Source organism: Cyclopterus lumpus, chromosome 13, assembly GCF_009769545.1.
Source record: "Cyclopterus lumpus isolate fCycLum1 chromosome 13, fCycLum1.pri, whole genome shotgun sequence".
Classification (NCBI taxonomy): domain Eukaryota; kingdom Metazoa; phylum Chordata; class Actinopteri; order Perciformes; family Cyclopteridae; genus Cyclopterus; species Cyclopterus lumpus.
The window spans coordinates 5689634-5711905 of NC_046978.1; the positions used below are offsets into that span (position 1 = coordinate 5689634).

A 22272-nucleotide genomic window follows, 5' to 3' on the forward strand; every position below is an offset into this window, starting at 1 on the left:
GTGCCATTTTAATAGGGAATGCTGAACTTGTGCTTGGCATGGCTGAGCTAATTAGGGAAGAGTGTGCAAGCAAGGCACCTCAGTCTATTATCTCTATTGCCATGTGAACTAGATAAGGATAATTAGCTGGACAGCATGGCACATTGCAGTGGCAGCTATAGGCACGTGCAGCAGGATTGGGGAGGCATACACTGATGTAACTAATAGAAATGGATTTAGTAAGTAATTTACAATTAAGTGGCATCAATATGCACTTCATTCATGTGAGCCGCTGGTGCTCTTTATCATAGTTATTTTCTGTTTCCTTCTTTTTTTTCCTCCTGTTTATCACTTTTTCTCACCCAAAGTTATAAATGAGAATAATAAAAATCATTAAAAACAATAAAATATTTGTCCTGCTGAGAAGTGAGCTCTTTTCTCTTTTTTCCTCATTTCTCCCCTTCTCTCCTCGCTCTCCACACCCTGCTCAACTCGTATTCTTTATTTCATCCTCTTCCCCCCCCTAATTTCTCACATACTGTGCCAGCTCAGGGGTAGCACAGAGTAACTGGATGGGAGGACCATTCATGGTAAAGATGGATTTATTTCATTCAGCTTAACACCAACCGTCTGAGACATAAACTGTCCAGACAGTCAACATACCACCGAGATGTGGACATTTAGGTCTGACGGGCTTCGCCGATATCATCATCAATGTCTGGGACATCAATGACAATGCGCCCGTCTTCATCTGTGCCCAAGTCTCAAAATTGTGTAGGTCAACCACATTCTTGCGATGGCTTTTAAACCAGCTTTGTGTGAGCCTTACCTTTTACCTCCGGGTCATATTTTACCGTCTCCCTCTCTCTCTCTGTCCGGGTGGTCCGGACCAAAAAGACCCTCCCTCTCCCTCTCTAGTTTTGTCTTTTCTCTGTGTGAGCAGATGGCCAAACAGGCAGATCTGTTCTTTCTCTACATGACTTTGGATCTCACACAATAAGCCTCAGATTCTGAGTCCAGACTCTGTTCTGCCTGACTGGGAAGCTAAACAAAGAGAGGAAAAGTTACTTCAAAGAGCTTTTGCAATGTTTGCATATGATTCATGTGCTTTACTATAGTGGAGGAGGGAAGGAGGCAATTGTTCTCCCCAGATTACTTAATTAATTATTTTTAATTAAGGTTGCTATATTTAGGGTTGGGTGGCATGACAAAACATACCACGAGTTGAATTTGAAAGCAGGACCCGTTAAGGGCAATATTGGATTATTTTGGCCATCATGGCTCTAGGAATGGCAATATCGGTGTGTCAGATGGTCCACCACTTTGGTCTAAAGTGAAATATCTCAACAATTATTCGATGGATTGCATGGATGTTTTTGTACAGACATTTATGGACTGCAGATGATGATCCCTACTTAGTTAGTGATCCCCTGACCCGGTCCTCTAGCGCTAAAATTAGGTTAACATTCAATGTTTTTGAGTGAAATCTCTCAACAACTATTAGATGGACTGCCTTTAAATTTGGTTAATTTATGTCCCGCTCAGGATAAATTGTAATAACTTTGGTGATCCCCCATGTTTCCTCTAGTACCACCATCTGTTCAATTTAAATTGTCCGCTCCTTTGGTTTATGACCAAATACCTGCAAAACTGAAGACATTAGGCTTAACGGCACTCTAATTAGCAAATGTTAGCATGCTAACATAACACAGCATGTTAGCGTTGGCATTATGAGCTGTCAGCATGCTAACATAACACAGCATGTTTGCATTATGAGCTGTCAGCATGCTAACATAACGCAGCATGTTAGCATTATGAGCTGTCAGCATGCTAACATAATACAGCATGTTATCATTGGCATTATGAGCTAGCATTTAGCCCCTCGGTGGCCTAAGCACAGCCTCACCGTGCCAATGGCCTTAGTGTTATTGTATGATTTTGTCAGGTATTTGATTTTCTGGATGCCCTGCTGGTGTATTTTGTTTTGTTATTTCATCCATGAATACTTTCTATAATATACTTTCCAGAAATGTACCCTCTTTCAATATTGGCAGAAAATTACACATATAATTCTGATCTCATCTACTTCCTTCACCTGCTCCATCTCTCTGTCTCCATCTTTCAGGTACTACGTGTCTGGTGGCCCTGCTGTCTGATAAGGAGTTGACGGTGGCCAACGTTGGAGACTCACGTGGAGTTCTTTGTGATAAAGATGGCAACGCTGTTCCTCTTTCGCATGACCACAAACCTTACCAGCTCAAAGAACGCAAGAGGATCAAGAAAGCTGGTGAGAAAACCGCTGCAGTCCAGACCAGTAGATGTTTCTCAACTGATTCTGAGCCGCAGAACAAGGCTTTGGTTAAAACTTGAGGGAACATCAAAACTGTATTTCTTGTCATGAAAGCGTAAAAAAAATGTATTCTTATGATCAAAGCAAAGCACAACTATCCCTTTTTCCACATCGTGTGTCTCTGTGCTCAGACTGATTTCAAACCCTAGAGGCTGATATAACACAAGTGTGGTCCCTGTCAGCAAAGCCCACCATCTCCCTCTAATGGTCCAATAGGGTACTAAAACAACTCAGATTTATTCTACATCATGTTGCTGTTTACTTATTCATGCAACATGCTTGCAATTATGATACTGCAGATGATTTCCTATTGTGTTTACTTTGGTGAGAAGGGGCATATAATGTTTTAATCATTGAGTCTCATAGACAGGACCCACTGGTACACAAATAAAAACTGCTTCTACACTAGTCCTCTCTCGTATTATCTTGTTATAGTGGTGGTCTGTCTTTCTGTGACACATTCTCGTAAACACAGATACTCACAAACAATGAATGATAGAAACGTTGTACCTACGCCACAGGCTCCATAGGTAGAGCTGATGTTAGTCTTGGAGTACCTTGTTACATTTACTTGTGATTTTTTTTGTAACTCCTCAATGCTTTAAGTGCTGTCTGTGCACTGAATAGAGAACAAAAAAACAATGAAAAAGAAACATCTTGATGCCCGAATTAAATCAATGTAATTTAAGCGCCACAGAATACAGTGAATGTGTTTCTTAGAAAATATTTTAGTTGTAAAATTGACGATGACTATTTACTACTTATTTGATATTTACTGAATGATAATTCATTTTTTATTGTTCTTTTTTCTTACCTCATTTGACTTTTACAATTTAAATTTGCTTTTTTTTGGTAAGGTTGTACAGATTATATCCTGTTATGTTATGTCACATATATACTTTTGTTTCGTAATTTATTTTTACTATTGTATTCTGCGGATCTCAAGATATATTCTTGGTGTCAATTTTGGGATTTCTTAATCAATTATTAATGGTGTTACTGTGTAATGTGTGATTTGACCTATTAGAGGCTTGTACGAATATGATGTTTATATTTAATTAGTTGTATTCCTCTGACTGAAATGTTGCACTTTCAATAAACTTCACTGTACAGGAATGAAAAAAAACTAAACAATGGAATAAATAATATCAAATAGATACAAGCCGTTGGTTAAATACAGTCTAATCATAATGTGAGGGCAGAAACGTTTACTTATGAAGGTCATGTGTTGAGCTTTTTCTGGGAATTTGGCTATTTTAGTTATCTAATAATATATTTTATACCCTGAACTCTCAACCTCAGAATGGTTCAAATCAGGGCAAGGGTCTTGCTCAGTAGAAACTTGGGAGGCATCTTGACCTAGTATGGAAGTCTTCATCTTATCATTTCCAGTACAATTCCCTGCTTGCAAATCAGTTGAAGCCATAGAGGACACACAGCTGTACTTGCAGGATATGACATGAATTGAAATGTATCCAACATAAACAGTTGTGTTCCATGAGCATCAACAATGAGCACTGAGTGAAAACATGCCAATGGCACTGATCCATATTGTTTTTGCACTTTGATGTGAACACTGCGGTCTCATAGTTGATAGTAACCACTAGACATTCTGCAAGTTGGTTCAGAGGAACAATTATCTTTTATCTGATGGTTTAATGGCAGTAAAATGGAAACCATCTGTTTCTCTCCTTTCTCTCCTTTTCCTCTAATCTTTGTGTTCCTCTCTCCGCCTCACTTTCTTGCATTCTTTCTAACGCCTCCCGCTCCACCTTGTATGCCACTTTCTACTCTTTGTTGTATCACTTTCAAACCATTTCCCTTTTACGTTACTTCTCAGGTGGGTTCATCAGCTTCAACGGCTCGTGGCGTGTCCAGGGCATCTTGGCTATGTCCCGTTCTCTGGGCGATTACCCCTTGAAGAACCTCAATGTGGTCATTCCTGATCCTGACATCATGTCGTTTGACCTGAACAAGCTGCAGCCAGAGTTCATGATCCTGGCGTCGGACGGCCTGTGGGACACCTTCAGCAACGAGGAGGCGGTTCGCTTCATCAGGGAACGACTGGGCGAGCCTCATTTTGGTGCTAAGAGCATAGTCCTTCAGTCCTATTATCGGGGTTGCCCTGACAACATCACCGTGATGGTGGTCAAGTTTAAAGGCAAAGCCAGCGAACAGTAGACCACCCGTCTACCACACACATTATCAATATATGTTTGAATATAAGTAAGAATAAAATTGATGAAAGTTTTAAAAACTGAGCGCCCAACTTTTTGAGTGACAACTATTTCTATCAAATTTACATATGTTAACCCTTCAGTGCATCACACCACCCCTCCTTTAATTTTACTGCTGAAAAAGTGGTTCTTGTAAGAAAATGGAGTTTCCCCTCCACATTATTTTAAAATGGGATGTCTATCACTCAAAATCTTTTGCATGTGGTTTCTGTTTCCCGACTGTTTCCACATCATGTAATTGTAAATTGACATTTACCGAGTGACTGCACTGAAAAGGTTATTTTTTTTATGGAACAGATGCACGTCATGGTGCAATAATAAATTGATTCCCTTTATACCTAAGCAACACAAATGATAATATACATATGCTTGTTCAAATATCACCATTCATACTGTACAGCAATAAAACCAATGGTTATATCACACTTGCTGAACATTGAAACTCCTGTTATATGGATGAATTAAGTGTTTTTGTCTGGAGTTGACCAATTTTACAAGTTTAAATCTTGAATGTCTTTGCCTACTTTAAATGCTTTTGTTGTTGGTTTCTGTGCGGATAAAGTATTTTTCTGTTTTTATTGTTTTATTGCTAAAGTTAAAGATTTTTTTAAAGCTCAGACTCTTGTGAGATCCCGAACCTTATCAGCATCCATGTACAGTAACTACTGATAATAACTGTTGGAAAATGCAGCATTGCTTACAACTTTTTTTAAGCTATACCTTGTGGTGATAATGTTGTAACACCTCAATGTGACTCTTAACTGCTAATTATTAAATAATGTTTGTCATATGCCTTCTGATAATATAATAACTGACTGTTAATTTAAACTTGTAAGAAGAAGGTAATAATTGTAAAAGTTGTCACATATAAAAATTGGCAATTATACATTTAATATTATTTAGGAATTAATATCACCATGTAAGATTTAGAAACCTTTAATAGGCTTCTTTTTCACACAGCCTTGCAATTCCTTCATCTGACTTGTCTTACATTATCATTGACTACAATCTACACAAGATATAAATGTACTGGAATCGACAACTTAATGTGACCATGTCATCGTCATCCTGATGCATATCACATTTCCCTGACCTTTAATTCAAAATGTAACAAGGAATGAAACGCGTTCTTTTGCCTTATTTTCTTAACTAATAATGACCTGTCTGCTGCAGAAACTGCTTCTCGGTTTTTAATGTAACGCAGTCGATCATGCCATGCACACTGCACAACCTCGGTGTCAGACCTTGTTAACTCCCATGTTCAATAGCATTATTGAAAGAAATGTCTCCAAGAGACATGACATTGTAAGATGAATGTACATACTGTCCTCATGTTATTATCACTCATCCACTGTTTACACAGCAATGAAGAAAGCAATGCCCCTGTTCCTGGATTGTTTAACTTCAGAGATATATATCAGATTAAAACTGTGTGTGCTTTTAAGTTCACATTCTCCCTTGATAATGTACCTTACAGAATGTTTATGTGGCATTTGTACTTGTTTTTGTTGATTTTAATAAACTGTAAAAAAAAAAGATATATATATATATATAAAACTTTTAAAAATTCTGAAATTTAAAAATGTAAATCAAAAAAGTAACATTAAAATGATAAATGATCGTTTTCTTTGTGTCTGTGTGTTTTTATTTTTATTTAGAGAACATACATCAAATGTTACTCATTCATAAATGGCAGAGACAACAACACAAACGGACAAAAGAAAAAAGAAAGATCACTGTCATACAGATATTCACCTAAGACTTGAAATACCCATGCTCCTCTCCTGTATTCTGTGCAAATGTCCATCATACATCTATAACAAACAAAAAAAGACGAAACTAAAACACCAACATTAAAATGTGCATTCAATATCTAGAGAGCTTGTCCTTTCACTGAGTATTTCCATAACGTTCTCTGTCATGGTTTGTTCTTTTTATTTAAAGAGAGAAAAGGCAGTGAAAGATTAAACAATGTATAGAAATCAGACAATGACCCTTGCAAAGCTTGGTTTTAGTCATTCTGTGCCACCTTCTTGGCCATCAGAAGATATTCAGTCCAAATGTACATGATTATATTAGGTTATATTCTCTGATCAATCCAAGTTTTATCATATCATACTAATCAATAAATTGTCAGAATCCCATATAAGAAAACAAAATAACTTCCAAAACTAGTAACATACACCCATAATTGTTACAACATCAAGTGGTCATACAGTAATAATTAGGGCAAACAAATGATTATCTTATAAATATTATATATATATATTATTGTATATTTTATTAAAGATTATATTTATTGAGATTTTTTCACCTGTATTATGTTGCTAAAGTTTATCATAGTAATCAAAAACATGTTTTATGTATTAACAGATTCCCAGAAGGTATTTTTACTGAGAGCTTTCTGGAAGCTGCACATTCAGCCTACATATTGTCAGTCTAAAGATAAAACTACATTTACCTATCGGTCCGGAGTCATTAAGAAGAAACAACAATCTTCCTGTTGTACCAAACATGGACTTCCTGGCTGCTGGTGTGTATGATGATCTGCAGCAGGTGTGATGTGACTACTCAGACTGTGCTGTGGTAACCGGAGATCTGTATGCAGTTAGTTGCACCGTCACTTTGGATATAAATAGCTTTACTGAAAGCTACGCAGGGACAAAAGGAATCCCATCTCTGCAAAGGGGAGGGATCCCTCTGCTTGCCCGTACATAAAGCATGCTGATTGTAGACAGTCTCCATAAGAGAGCAGACACACTAAGCCTACAGATAGACAGTGCAAAAGGAGCCACTGGGAGCAGGCAGCTCAGTTTACACAGCTATAGAAAAAGAAGAATATAGACACAAGCTACAATTTTAGGACATGGGCCTGCATGGATCCAGGCCTCAGAAACAAGCACAGGTCCTGATGCTGGGTCTGGACGGATCAGGAAAGACCACACTGCTCTATAAGCTAAAGTACAACGAGAGCGTGGTGACCGTTCCAACTGTAGGCTTCAACGTGGAGACACTGGAGACCGACAGGAGCAGCCCTGGCCTGACGGTCTGGGATGTGGGGGGCCAGAAGAAGATGAGGCCCCATTGGAGACATCACTATACTGATACAGCGGGACTGGTGTTTGTGGTGGACAGCTGGGATCAGAAACGTCTGGAGGAGGCCCGCAAGGAACTTCATCGGGTAATTAAATCATAGAATATTTGTTGTTTGAGTTATAACTGTTTGCAAACAAACATGTCCGTAACTCTGTTTACAACTACATTACAGTGTGTTATCGTAAATTGAACCATATGTGGTTTAGTTTAATAGGTGAAGGTTAAATGCAATAAACCTGTTCATCAAAAAAGTTTGTTTGACACAGCAGTAATTAAAGTGTCCTTCGCTTCATCGTTTCCATTTACTATAGGTCCTAAAGTTCGAGAGTCTTAGAGGAGTTCCTCTCGTGGTTCTTGCCAACAAACAGGACCTTCAGGCAGCTCTAAGCCCAGAAGAGCTTTGCCGGACACTGGACTTGAGAAGAGTGTGCGAGGGCAGGCCCTGGTTCATCCAGCCCTGTTCAGCTACCACCAGCGTGGGACTAGAGGAAGGTTTCAGGAGGATAGTCTATCTGATGAAGACTCCATTTAAACAGACTCAAGAAGATTTTAAGATTAAAATGAAGTCCAAGGGCTTCAGTATCACAGATGTTAAAGAAGCCTTGCTCTGTAGCAGATGAATATTCTCTCAACCGGCATGATTCCTCTCACCTGCCAGTGTAAGTCATCAGCAAATGGCCTCACTGTGGCTTCTATCGGATTAAATGAGAGGAGGTGATAAAAAAGGGGATGAGATTATCACAACACAAAGCGTCAATCTCTGTGGCAGATAGCACTTTTATTCAATCCTGGGGAAGACAGTGTGTCGTTGGACCATTGTGCTAACCCATGAGGATGCTGTCATCACAGGTTATCACAGCCAGAATGTCACAAGCTGATATGAGCCTTTTGCAAAAATTCAGTCTGTAGAAAACTGGCTGATAAAAACCTTTATTTGTTTGGTCAAGATTCTGTGGCTCAAAGAAATTTTGTTTTCTAATTGTGCATTATCTTTTTTTTTTTTTTATGTGTTTATTTATAGACTTCTTGTGTTAACTATTTATTTATGTGATGTTTTGAACATTTGTGTCAATGTCATGCAAGCGTTTCAGTGTTGTTTTTATTATTCCTTGCAATGAAATAAAAATGTTAAAATCAAAATCAACTGAGGTGCTATTGTGTCCTGAAATTAAAAATCTTGGATTTTGACATGTAGGGACAAGATTAGGGCCTTAAAAGATCCATGTGGTGGAAATTAATGTTCCGTTACCTTGTGAGAAATCAAAAGTACTTTAAGCACGGTTGTCATACAACACTTTATTACAAGAACAAATTTACAAGTAATCAACCATGAGCCCAAGTACAGACAAGTCCTGAAACATTCAGCTGAATGGAACAGGAATCTCTGAGCCTCTAAGTGAGGTTGTCAGAAATTACTGCTAACGTTTCAGTCCAAGATCTCCATCCTTTATACGTTTACAGAAGCTCAGTAGACAAATAACTATGTTTGATCTACTGAGCTACATAATGATGACAAAGCTGTTTTGCTTTACCTCAACTGCACCTGGCCTCTATAATCAATAATTACTGGCAATACTATAATATATATATATATATATATATATATATATATATGTATATATATATATATGTATATATATATATACTATGAAAGAGTTATTGGTCACTGCATTTGTTTTTCCTGTCACATGGACTGTAAGGGAGCAGGCATAGCAATCCAATACAGTATGTGGCTTCAGCAATGTTACTCAGTTAGATCACATGGGTGTCTTCCAAAAATTAGGAATTTAGCAATCAATATTGTATAACAATAAAAGCTACCATATTATTCAAATTGCAGTTGATTAAATTGGCAAATTGAACTTTTTAAATGAACTATTATTTGAATTTTGGATGCATGTTTATTGATATTTTATATTCGCACTCTCAGTAAAAATAAATTATTTAAGTAAAAAAGTGCATCATATTAAGATCACCTTATATTTTATACGTAATTCTTAATTTGAAAAGAAGTGTACATACAAATAAAAAGAGTAAAATAGAGATGTAGTGGCATAAAAATATATAAAATTCTCAAACATTATACAAACGGAAGTGTAGTAATTGAATAAAAATACGTCATTCTACGACTGTAAAAAATACAGACGTAAATATAATGGTGGTTTATTGCCATTGAACACAACGCTGAGACGTGAGTTTCTATCTTGTTGTGTGGCGCGCCCTGCAGAGGGATGTTAACAGTGAAGCCAATGAGAGTGAAGGGGATTTCCCCACCCTTCCTCTACGCCAGCGCGAGGCTGCCCTCCACCACCACCGGCAATCCCAGTATGCACCGCGGACAGAGCAGTAAAAAATAGTCTGCTAACGAAAGGCTGAGAAAAGAGAACCAGAAAACGGTAGCTCACCAGCTAAATCCACGAGTAAGACTACTTTACGGAACCAGAAACGCTAACATGGCTGACAACGAGAAACTGGACAACCAGCGGCTGAAGAATTTCAAGAATAAGGGCCGTGATTTGGAGGTAAAAGTTATGTAGATTGGTGTCGAGGGTTCCTCTTTTCCTCGGTTAACGGCCAGCTTGTGACGTCGTTTCTAATTTCCACCATCGGGAACTTTTTACCCAAAGCTTAACCCGGGGCCTTCACACATCACCAGCTATAGATCACTTACGTTGGTTGCGATATAATTGTTTTATTTCGCTGGTTTTGGTGCACCCCGAGACCGCGTTGGTTATAAAACGTGTCAGAAATGCTCGTCAGAGTTCATCGCCTCCGCTGACTGAGCAATGCTAGCTCGATGCTAGCGAGGCCCATGGGGGGACATGCGAGCGTAACTGAAGCGTATCGTCACTGGATCGGTTTAGGTCGATGCGTCGGCCAGGGGAAATATTTACTACACCTCCAAAAGTACATAAACCTTCAATGTGCCTCTGGGTTGTATGTGGGTGGTGTTTGCTTGTTTTCAAAGCAAACACAGCGGCAGATTAACGGTATTTTGATACTGCAGTTACCTAGCTAACCTGCTCGCTAGCTGGCTCGCTAGCTGCCGTTAAGCTTGGTGGTGCTGGTGGCTGCAGCTCCACCCATCCCCCGTCTTTATCGCCAAAAACAATGGCGGAAAACCAGTTAGCCTCTTAGCTGGCCGGTTACCTGGATCTTTTAAACCACGGCGTAGTATCACACTTTTATTCCGTGTTTTACCAACTGACGTTACACATGCCCAGAAAACAAGGTTAATGCGACCCGTTCGTTATCACAGTCACTTGCTTGGTAACGTTAGAGCAAAGCCTGGTTACATGTTGGCCTGCGCTGGATTCATAAGTTAAAAGGTGATTTACAGTCGGCTCAGCGTGCCGCTGCTCCATTAATGTTGGCAGGCGATGTTGTTTTCATGCGGACTCTCTGGAGATGTGTATGAGCGCGACATACTCGCACATCCTGTTTGACAAGTAGTTTCTGTTGCGAGCTAACGTTAGGCCACCAGACATGAGTTGTCGTCTAGCGACCTGTTAATAACTCATCGTCACCATGGAGGTCTGTCAGTGAGCACAGGCATTGCCTTAAACTGCAACTAACACTTGTCTGCTCATAACATGAGCTTCATAATCAACTGTATACGCAATTGCCAATTTATTAGGCACACTAATACAGCATTACTGCAATACATCCTGCATTCACAAGGGTTGTAATGCTACATTCTTTGTTGAAACCTTTTCAGAGATTCATTCTTCATGGCCACTTTGGAGGCTGTAGTTTGGGGTGCTGTTGACTTGAATTGTTTAATGATATGAATCTACAATTGAACAGAAGCACAAACTGCAGTCTATGATAGACCACAGAGCAGAATCAGCTCCTCTCTAAAACCGTTTCAACAAACAAAAATTTAACATTATAAACGTCATGAAGGACTTCCTGCAGGACTGCAGTAGTTTTTTCTGGCTAAGAAATTGGAAACTGATTGTATCTCATTGTAGCTGGGTGATTTTACAGGTAGAACATGAATGGAAGATATGTTTATTTTTTAAAAGAATAAAGGGGATAGCTTCTTAAAACGCATACAATGGTCTTGGAGTAACTTGGGCTGAGTCACTTTAGGTCAGACTCGTGTTGTGTGTTTGGGTGCTGTCATATGCAGACTGTGGTCTGTTGACTTAATGCTCCTTTGAATAACTGACATCCCAGAAAAGGGATCATAATCAGTGTGCCCAAATTAAATGTCATAGGTAGCGTCACTGTCTTGGGCTAAAGCAGGTTGCGATTAAAGTTCCTTGTTGTATAATGTTAATATGCCTTCTTGCCCACAGACTATGAGAAGACAGAGGACTGAGGTTGTGGTGGAACTCAGAAAGGTAAATACGTTTATATTGTGCTACGTAAAACTACAATTTTTACACCAACATTTAATTCTGACCTTTTTATCTTTGCTATAATGTACTGAAAGATGCAGAGTTTCCCCTGTTATCCAGAATTCCTGCTGGCATGGGCATGACGTGATATTTATGTTTCCTCCACCACAGAACAAAAGAGACGAGCACCTTCTGAAGAGGAGAAATGTTCCCCATGAGGATATCTGCGAGGACTCGGATGTTGACGGAGATTTCAGATCGGTACGGTCGGGCATCCTCTGTTCAAATTGTGTCTGCTCTCACCAGAAAATCAAGTTCACATATTTTTAGGTTTTGTTTTTTTTTAACGACAGGATTGTATAGTTTCTGAACACTTGGAATGACAGCTCGGCACAAATGTTTGACTTAGGGGTTTTGCACATTAGGGTAATCTTACGAGTTAAACACTCTTGAGGTTTAGTGATGCTGCTTCCTTGGATCTTCTTGCTCAATGTCAGTTAGGTGGGGCAGTAATGTGGGGGAAAAACATTCAGTTAGGTTTTCTCTGTGCTGTTTGGTGTATGATTTTCTGAAAGTAAGAGGCCATTTTCTGCAGTACATCCACTTCCTCAGTAGAATAGGTTGCGATACATATAGAAAATGTCTTGCAATGCCAATATTAGCCTGACAATTAGTCCTTAAATTGTAACATTTTAGACACTTTATTTTTAGATTAGTACTGATAAGCCAAAAAAAAAGCCATTAACTAATTTTTTTTTTTAATTGAGCTTAAACAAAAGATTCTCAATATCACACATTGACTTTTCCTCGAGGACATTTCATTTTGTCTCGTCAGTTGCTTATTTGTGATGAACTCTTTCACAATAAAAAAAAATGGTCCGGCTGAACTTGTTAGACTACATATGCCCCTTTTCTGATATCAGAGGTGTTGGCCAGCTTTAAATAATAGGACTGAATGATTGTGCTTGATTGAAAGTTAGAAAGACGTTCTAGACATTACATCCTACACCTGGCCCTGAACTCCATATAGAGGGCATCAGGTTGAGATTGCACGTTGGCCAATTATCACATTGAATGCTGTCATTCGCGCCAAGCCGACTCACTGTTACACCATATTGGTTGAAGTGAGAATGCAAGTCACTGCATTGTCCTGGTGGGATTTCCCAATCATGAGCCTCCCCTCGCTGCTCTCTGGGGCTTTGACTTTCTGTTCCATCTTTGTCAACGTCACATACAAAATACAAAAGCAATTTTAGGAAAGACTAAGATGCCTGCTCACTCTCATTTTGTAGTGCCAGAGCATTCAGATGGCGTTTAAAAAAATCAAAAAAATCCTAACCACCGGTTTAAAATGGGCCTGTTACTGATCATCTTTTAACTTTTGATATCAGTAGTTACAAATGTGTGTCAAAGAACGATCATAGACTAATGACTCTCTACATTTTTGTTTTTTCAGCAAAACTCTTCTCTTGAAGCAATAGTACAAGTAAGTAAATGTGTATTTCTTAGTCATCTAGACCCTCTTATGAACAGTGTGTTATGCATCAGAATTAAACTTGTTTCCTCATGTTCTCTAGAATGCCACCAGTGATAATCAGGGCGTCCAGCTGAGTGCGGTTCAGGCTGCCAGGTAGGAACACACACCCTCACAATCTCGGACTCTGCTGATTATCACTTCATTATGAACTTCAGTTCATACCGGTAGTTGACAAATAATTTACATTGTTAATTGGCGGGAGACTATGGGTCAGTGGTTAGCAGGTCCGTCTTTCAATCGGGATTGGCGGTGTCCTTGAGCAAGACACCTGAATTGCTCCCTGTAGCTGTGTCTACGGTGTATGAATGTAACATAATTGTAAGTCGCTTTGGATAAAAGTGTCAGCTAAATGTAATTGTCTCAGTATAATTATTTAGTGTCACATTTATCATGTTGTAGTAATGATATTCACAGTGAAAGCAAAGTGGACCGACTACAAAAATGTATGATAGTGGTAGCGCTTCATCTCAGAAACTGTTAAAATCCCTGAGTCTGCTGAACTGTTAACGATGATTTGTATAATCCGAAATAAACTGAACTACAGATGTGGCAAAGACATAAATTAAGTCACTATTGAATGAATTTACTATTATAATTACATTATTTCATTGAGTATAAGAGTTATTTCTGTGGAATGCTTTGTATTGTTACATGTAAATCAAGTCAACGCTGTCACCATTATCATCTTACCACTCAAACCTAATTTTCACAAAGAATAAACTATATTGATGCAGTATAATATAGTATCACTACTAATCCAGCTTCACGTCTGGTTTATCTATTTGTGAGTCAGAGATTCTGCACCAGTACACCCATACGTGGTCTTAAAAGGTTCTCTGTATTTTTGCAAAAAGTCGTCAATTTGAATCAGTGTTGAAAATTCAGGGGCGAGATGTTTTTTCATCTCTGTTAGTCCCTGGTGATTTATAGTAAGTCAGCCGCCTGATTTAATGGACATTGTTAATGGTACAGCAGCTCAGTAGTGTAGCTCTCCTAAAGTTGGGTCAAGTGAATTTCCCTTAGGGGATCAATAAGGTACTTATCTATCTCTCTATCTATCTAAGTGAAGCATGAGGTAGCTGAAATCGTGAAACACATGTCTCTATGATTTGTATCAGTTTGTCTTTTGTTCCTTTTCCCCATTTAAGTCTATTCTGCAGCATTACCATTCCCACAACACTGATATTGTGTGTGTGTGTGTGTGTGATGTTGATGTTTGGTCATGAGCAGGGAGAAGTTTCCTGCCCGGTACAATAACTGGGATTGTGATTGACAATGTGAAGACACTACACATTCTTTAGCTGTTTATCTCTGTGTGTCATTGGTTCTTCTTGTTGGTTTGTGTCAGTAAAGCTATGATTATGATTGTGAGTAATGGTCTTTTGTGTCCTCTTTTTTGTTTTTGTAGGAAGTTGTTGTCCAGCGACCGTAACCCTCCCATAGATGACCTGATTAAGTCCGGGATCCTTCCTATACTGGTCCACTGCCTGGACAGAGATGACAAGTAAGCAGGCTATGATTCACTTTTTCATTTGTGATAATTAATAAGCTAGCTTTCCCCCCAATCATGTTGAGTTTATTTTCACTTAAAACATTATGCAAATCGCGAGCAGCTTGCTCAGCTTGCATCTGTAGCGGTTATGTACATGTGTTCTAGTTTTCACCTGCCAATAAAAGACTCATCTGCATGCGCTTCCTGTTTGACATCACTGCCCAGTCGACTTGATTTAACCGTGGCCTTCTTCTGTCTCAACTTTTGACAGCCCATCTCTCCAGTTTGAGGCAGCCTGGGCTCTAACCAACATAGCATCTGGTACCTCAGAGCAGACCCAAGCTGTGGTCCAGTCCAGTAAGTGCCATTTTATCACACAACTTTCTTTCACTTTTATTTATCATTGTTAAAATAGTTTGGCAGATTGTTAGGAAATGATAAACGGCAGACATCACTTTGAGAGATACTGATTGCTTTTGCATTATTTCCAGTTTTATGTTATCACTTTATTTTCTTACTACATGATAAACAATATTGTATTCCCTCTCCATGTCAGTTTGACATGTTCCACAAAGTGAAAGAACTTCACAAACACAGGAATGAAGAATGATGTATGTGCTATGCCATCAATATTTACCTCAGTATTACTTTTCTTAGTTTTTACTCCACAAACTAATATTCTGAAGTTATTTCTCATCATGGGTGTAAAAATCATTATAAAATAACTTGACGAATACATTCAAACACACTGCTAATATGTAGTATTTAGCATTGCCTTTTGCTTAACAAATCAAATCAAAAGTGTGGTTTTATTCAACAATGCTTTTGTTTCATTCAGAGTTTGGGATTGATAACATTAAATGGCAGCACTTGGAACATAATGGAATTGAAGTACTCCAATCAATAAATATCAAATTAACATGAGATGTATTCCTTCTCTCTCTACAACCCCTTTTTTCAACATGTTGTGGCTCAATTGCATTTAAATCAAACTACAATCGTGTCCATGTCCAGATCAGGAGTCTAGATCTGACCAAGTGGTGATTTTAATGTGTGTCATTGGACGATTAAAGTTTTAAAGTGTAACCATTATATCTTTTACTAATATATAAAAGCAACGTACCAGATCCTGAGACAGCCCTCGCACATGATTGATGTGTATCTGTTTCCTTTGTGTAGATGCTGTGCCACTGTTCCTGAGGCTGCTTCACTCTCCTCACCAGAATGTGTGCGAACAGGCGGTCTGGGCCCTGGGCAACATCATAGGTGAGTTGATGTTGGCATCAACATGAGTGTGTTCAAAATTAATGCAGTCAGTCGCAAGTAGACATGCACTCCATCTGACTCTGTGTGTTCTCTCCAGGTGATGGCCCTCAATGCAGAGACTATGTGATCAGCTTGGGTGTGGTTAAGCCCCTGCTCTCCTTCATCAGTCCCTCCATCCCTATCACCTTCCTCCGCAATGTCACCTGGGTCATGGTCAATCTGTGCCGCCACAAGGACCCTCCACCACCCATGGAGACGATCCAGGAGGTGTGTATTGTGAGCGGGAGAAACCGCACCATTTGGGTGTTAGATTGTGGGGAGACTTGGTTGTTTATGGAAAGGCAATATTTCATTGTCTGAGTGGGAAGCCAGTGATTGTTAATGCAGCTTAATAATGTAGTCTTCTTTTAGTTAATACATTTTCAGATCAAAATATCATGAATTCAAAAGCCAGCCAGCCGGAACAATTAATGAGTAAAAGCAAAGTATTTTTCCTAACATCCATGTTGGGTTGAAACGGGTGTCCCTTCTTATCTTCTGATGGTGAATGCAAAAGAAAGCTGGTTTGTAGTACGTGTTGAACTACAAAGTGGGCTAGCAGAGGAAATTCTCGCTGGGGCCGGAGGCATCATGTTTTCAGGTTGTCTCTCCGTCCAAAAGTATGTACTTGTGAGTGCGATATCTTCTGGGGGGGATTTCATCAAAATTTGCCACAGACATCCACCTGGAATCAACAATGAAGTGATGATATTCTGGTGGTCAAAGGTTACAGGTTGACTGGTTGATTCAGGCTTACAACCGTGAGGTGGAAATTCTTTCTTTTCTTTCTTTGTCTGCTGCTGTGAATGCTCTTCTCTGCTGTAAGCAGATGAGGGCAACATCTATGAAATATGTGTTTATTGGATGGCAGGGAGAGAGGGGCGAAGAGGCAGACCTAAGCTGGTTAAATGAGAACAAATTTAGTCTGTTGCTGTTGTGTTGAAATTACGTGTAGCCAGTATTACAGAGTCTTGCAGCCATTTAAACTTTTTTTTGTCATCTTTTTCTCCACATAATGATCCCGCCTGTCTTTGCTTCTATACTTTCTTTTTCTCAGATCCTGCCAGCTCTCTGCGTGCTGATCCACCACACTGATGTCAGTGTGAGTAGACCAGTTTTTAAGCGGGCGTCGATGCCTAATAATGTTAAATAATCGCTGTTAACTTATAATGGTTTTAAGAAGTTGTCCAGGATGGAGAATGTATTAATTTGTCTTTTTTCTTTGCTGCCTCCAGATCTTGGTAGACACGGTGTGGGCTCTGTCCTATCTGACGGACGCTGGCAATGAGCAGATCCAAATGGTCATCGACTCTGGCATTGTCCCTCATCTGGTACCTCTGCTCAGTCACCAGGAGGTCAAAGTTCAGGTATGAAGAGATAGACACTGATTATATTTGGGATTAGTTTAATAAAACTGCAGGCATTGACCTCTAGAGATGTGATTGTGTATATAGGATAAAAAAAAAAAAAGATTTGTATTATAATCATTTTAACCTGCCTCTCCACCTCCAGACCGCTGCTCTGAGGGCTGTTGGGAACATAGTCACTGGCACAGATGAACAGACCCAGGTGGTGCTCAACTGTGACGCTCTCAGCCACTTCCCTGCACTCCTCACACACCCGAAAGAGAAAATCAACAAGGTAATTCATTCTCTGGTGTATTCCTCCTCCTACATCCGTACACGCCCCCGTCTACTGCAAGACGTTTTGTCTGGAAGTGATGAAATCAGAGACTTGGTGCTAGTACGAATGTTGTGTGAACGGTTTAGACGGGACAGATAGACAATGGTAGGAATTCGCAACATGGATGATCGCAAGGACGACGACGACGAAGAAGAGGAGGACTCGGTGGGGGGCCAATTGTAGTTAGTGAGGCAGGTTGGAGAGGAAGGAAGGATGTCTGTGTGAAAGTGATTTTATGTGTGATACCATGGGTTGGTGGCCAGAGGGTGCTGAAGACCACGTGTCTCTGCTGATATCGGAGTGCATCTGAGACCAGTCACTTAAAAATGAGGCCCACTGTGTGACCTGGACGATGATTAGAGCCTCAAAAAAACGCCCTTGCCCCACCCACAGCACTCTGTCTCGACCAGAGGTCAAACTTTCTGTGTCGACCTCTGGATTCTGATCCAGTTCAGACCCAAAAACTCATTTTTAATTATTAATGAAACACGATAGACTACTATTTTTGGAGCCTAAAACAATTGAAGATGTGACACAGTTGGTTGAGATAAAACCTGGATACACTTAAACCTCCATGGCTTGACTTGACACCATAGAAAACTGGCATGACTGTTTGTCTTTTTTGTCCTGTAGGAGGCAGTGTGGTTCCTATCAAACATCACAGCAGGCAACCAGCAGCAGGTGCAGGCTGTCATTGACGCCAAGCTAGTTCCCATGATAATTCACCTGCTCGACAAGGTGTGTATCCATCCAACTGTGAAGGACAAGCATATCATGTGTGATTATTATTGTTGGAGAACATTATAGGCAAATATGTATTGCTGACATTGCATTTTGTTTAGGGTGACTTTGGCACTCAGAAGGAAGCAGCCTGGGCCATCAGCAACCTGACAATAAGTGGAAGGAAAGATCAGGTAAGAATCTTCTAGAAAATCACCATTTACTCTGAGAGCTGTGGGTTGAACTTGAATTTCAACTTGATCTTTGACTACAGCAATGGAAACAAGCCCTTTTTTTTCTTTAAATAAAATCGAGCCATGAACATCTGAATCTCCTGCAAAAACTGAAATGTAGAACCACTGAAGTATTTCTTCCCTCTAACGTGATTTACCTCATTGTCTGCCTTCAGGTGGCCCACCTGATTGAGAAGCAGGTGATCCCGCCATTCTGCAACCTGCTGACAGTGAAGGATGCCCAGGTCGTGCAGGTTGTTCTTGATGGCCTGAGCAATATCCTAAAGATGGCAGATGATGAGGCTGAAACGATTGCTAACCTTATTGAGGAATGTGGAGGTAAGTCCCGACTATATCAAGGTTTTAGGATATTTGTGTTAATTGGTGGTCATGTTTGATTGAACGGTGTAACATTTGTTCATTTCTAATCCGCAGGTTTGGAAAAAGTGGAGCAACTGCAGAATCATGAAAATGAAGATATCTACAAATTGGCATATGAAATTATTGATCAATTCTTTTCATCTGACGATGTAAGTTACAAGCTGTTTTTGTCACCACCGTTTAAAGTATCTGCAGAGTTGGGTTTTTTCAGTATTGCAACAATCCATCTCGCATTCATTGTTTGTGGAGCAGCTCCAGACGCCATACTTAATAACATCACAAGTTTGAAACTTGCTGCGCTGGTTTCTTGCTTTGAGCGAGAGTAGCGCATGTTCACCAATATTGATTGAACTTTCCTCGGCCATGAAAACAACATGATCCCATGTTCCCCTTTTTGAAAGGTAGCATTTGACTTGCGTAATGCTGAATGTTGTTTTCTGATGCAAAGGAAACCCACAGGTGTTTGATCTCCTGCCATGTCTCCTGTGTAATGTTAACGCCCGGTTGCTTCGTCTTCTCGTTCAGATTGATGAAGACACCAGCCTGGTCCCAGAGGCCATCCAAGGTGGAACTTACGGCTTCAACTCCGCCAACGTGCCAGCCGAGGGATTCCAGTTCTAGACGGCATCTGGGGTATTCTGGAGTTTTGTTCACGATGCAGCACTCTGTTCAACATAAAAAAAATTAGGAGAGCGAGAGAGAGCGAGAGTGTGAGAAATTTGATCCATTGTGCTTGGCTCGTGGGATCCATGGCTGCATCTTATCTGAGAGTAAAATGTGTGGATTTCATTTGGCATTCCAGGGGAACCAGCCCAAATGAAGTTTGAGATGGCGAGTGGATGCGAGTGAGAATGAGTGGCTACATGTTGCAAAAAAAGCAAAACATCTACATCGAATGCGTTGAGAGACATGCCGACATAACTGCTGAGTTATTGGAGCTGTCACCTTCGGAAATCTACTTCAAACGTCAACAAAAAAACTCGATGTCTGCCCAGGGAGAACCATGGACATCCAAAAATAAGAAAACGAGATCTTGAAATATTACAATACAACAAAATGCAGAAAATAACTTAAATTATGAACTGAGATGAACCACGAACCATCACAAATCTGCGGTCCTCCGACTCGAGAGGGCGCCACCAATGAGCCCCTCCCCCAATCGGCCACGCAATCAGACATGTGTGTGTGAATGGACCCATTGTGTATGAATGTCTGGACTCAGTGCTGAGGAGCCAGGTTCATCTCCTCCAACGAACCGCCCCAATAGGGCACCATCCTCTCCCCCTGGTGGGCGGGGCCAGGAGTCTGGCTGTGCGTGTCGCATGTGCAAGAGAGTGGATGGATGAGTTGTGTGCTTGGCTGCGTGCGTGACTGGGAGTATGCAAGACTGGGTGAGAACGCATGCAGACGGGAAAAAAATACAAATACAACATCTGAAGAGAAACAAAATTGCAACAATAAGGTTAGCAAAGGTTTCAGGAAACGAAATTCTGCCTTTTGAAAGAGGGGCTGATCCGCAAATCCCTGAAAGGAAGAACTTTGAATATGAGAAAAAAAATCATCACAAGGATCTTTTTTTTTTTTTTTTGAATTATTGTTAAGTTAGTATTAATTGACACTGGACAATGCTATTGGCAGGTGTGGAGCAGCAGTGCATTGTATTAAGATGCATTTGGTGGCTTTTGGGCTTTTCTTTTTGCCTCCAGTGTTCCTTTTTATGATATTTTTTTAGTTTCAGCTTTTAGTTTAATTGCTTCTGTAAAGGTGATTGACGACGATCATATTCCACCCTCACACCAGAACCCTAACCTACGCACCAGATATGGGCTTGATGCTGTGAAATTCTGACACCATCACTATAATCAACCAAATGACTTGTTCCCCTTGTGACACTTCATTACTTTTCATTCAATTTACAGCAAAACCACTGCTTTGCAGTATTCTTGCCATAGCTTTGACTTATCACCAAGGGAGAAGAGAAAAATGGCCATTTCACGTAGGATTGTGAATCATAACATTTGCATGTACTAAACTATAGCACAGTTATTTTTTAGGGTATTTTAGTTTCCTTAGGCTGTGGATACAGTGTAATTTTCATTTTAAGTAAAACTGTGCTTAAATGTTACATGTTTCCCCTTCCCTTATCCCTCACTAGTGTCAGATTTGCTAAATAATCTATGGCTTTGCACATATACTGCAAAGTGAGGCCTGAAGTCTTTCTGAGGGTGTGTTGGTCGGTTTCATAGGTTTCGACTTGCCAACAACCTCTCTAATATGCATCACTCAACCACAATCTTTGTTGTCTTTCTAGAGTAATCCAATGATGCTTTTTAGTGATACATGAGAAAACAATGACTTTGTTTCAGGAGCAGCAGTAATGAATCTGCTAATTTATCTCGGCTAGACTATGAGGGGAATTAGCCTCCCTTTCCTCAAGGTCAAAGGGTGTCCCACATGTCAGACGGGAGTTTTCCTAAGTGGGTTCTCCTGAATAATAAATAACCCATGAACAAGTTTGCTGTACCTTTTAGTACCTTGCAGTCCTTAGCCCCATACTCCTTTCCTCTTATACCAGCTAGGTGTACAAGCTTACCCTTTTCCATTTTTTGTGTTAACTTCAAACACTGTAGTAAATGATTACACATTGTGCTCATAAACCTTCTGTTGAACATAGGGGTATTTTTTTGCAGCATTCCTTGTAAGCAAACATGTGGTTTCAAATCTAAAATTATGACATGGAAGGTAAAAAAAAAAAAAAAAAGGTGTTTTGCCCAAAAACCTTTTTGGGAGATAGGCTACAGGATAGGTTGTCTTCGAGAAAATAAATAGTGAAACCCAAATTGAGAGACTGTGTGTGTGTGTGTGGTCTGTTGTGAAGAAGTGGTGTGATTAATCCTTCTGCGTTTATTTCCA

The 22272-nt window shown here is 39.9% G+C and overlaps 3 protein-coding genes across 3 annotated transcripts in view; all 3 read left to right on the forward strand.

Annotated features, from left to right (window-relative positions):
* Positions 1 to 6191, forward strand: part of ppm1lb (protein phosphatase, Mg2+/Mn2+ dependent, 1Lb) — a 38482-nt gene extending 32291 nt beyond the window's left edge. Inside the window, exons 3-4 of the mRNA XM_034548872.1 lie at positions 2105 to 2266; positions 4170 to 6191. Of these exons, the coding sequence (XP_034404763.1) occupies positions 2105 to 2266; positions 4170 to 4510 (503 nt within the window). The 3' untranslated portion in view covers positions 4511 to 6191. The remainder of the gene's footprint in view (positions 1 to 2104; positions 2267 to 4169) is intronic.
* Positions 6192 to 7432: 1241 nt separating this feature from the next.
* Positions 7433 to 8282, forward strand: LOC117741680 (ADP-ribosylation factor-like protein 14). The gene is made up of 2 exons (XM_034548873.1): positions 7433 to 7747; positions 7974 to 8282. Exons 1-2 carry the CDS (start codon positions 7433 to 7435, stop codon positions 8280 to 8282), a joined length of 624 nt encoding a protein of 207 aa, XP_034404764.1.
* Positions 8283 to 9789: 1507 nt separating this feature from the next.
* Positions 9790 to 22199, forward strand: kpna4 (karyopherin alpha 4 (importin alpha 3)). The gene is made up of 17 exons (XM_034548868.1): positions 9790 to 10184; positions 11967 to 12011; positions 12180 to 12269; positions 13465 to 13494; positions 13586 to 13638; positions 14954 to 15049; positions 15309 to 15394; positions 16217 to 16303; positions 16401 to 16570; positions 17400 to 17444; positions 17578 to 17709; positions 17855 to 17983; positions 18659 to 18763; positions 18868 to 18939; positions 19155 to 19317; positions 19414 to 19508; positions 19885 to 22199. The coding sequence occupies exons 1-17, from the start codon at positions 10116 to 10118 to the stop codon at positions 19978 to 19980; spliced, it is 1563 nt and encodes a 520-aa protein (XP_034404759.1). The 5' UTR covers positions 9790 to 10115; the 3' UTR covers positions 19981 to 22199.
* The last annotated feature ends 73 nt before the right edge of the window (positions 22200 to 22272 follow it).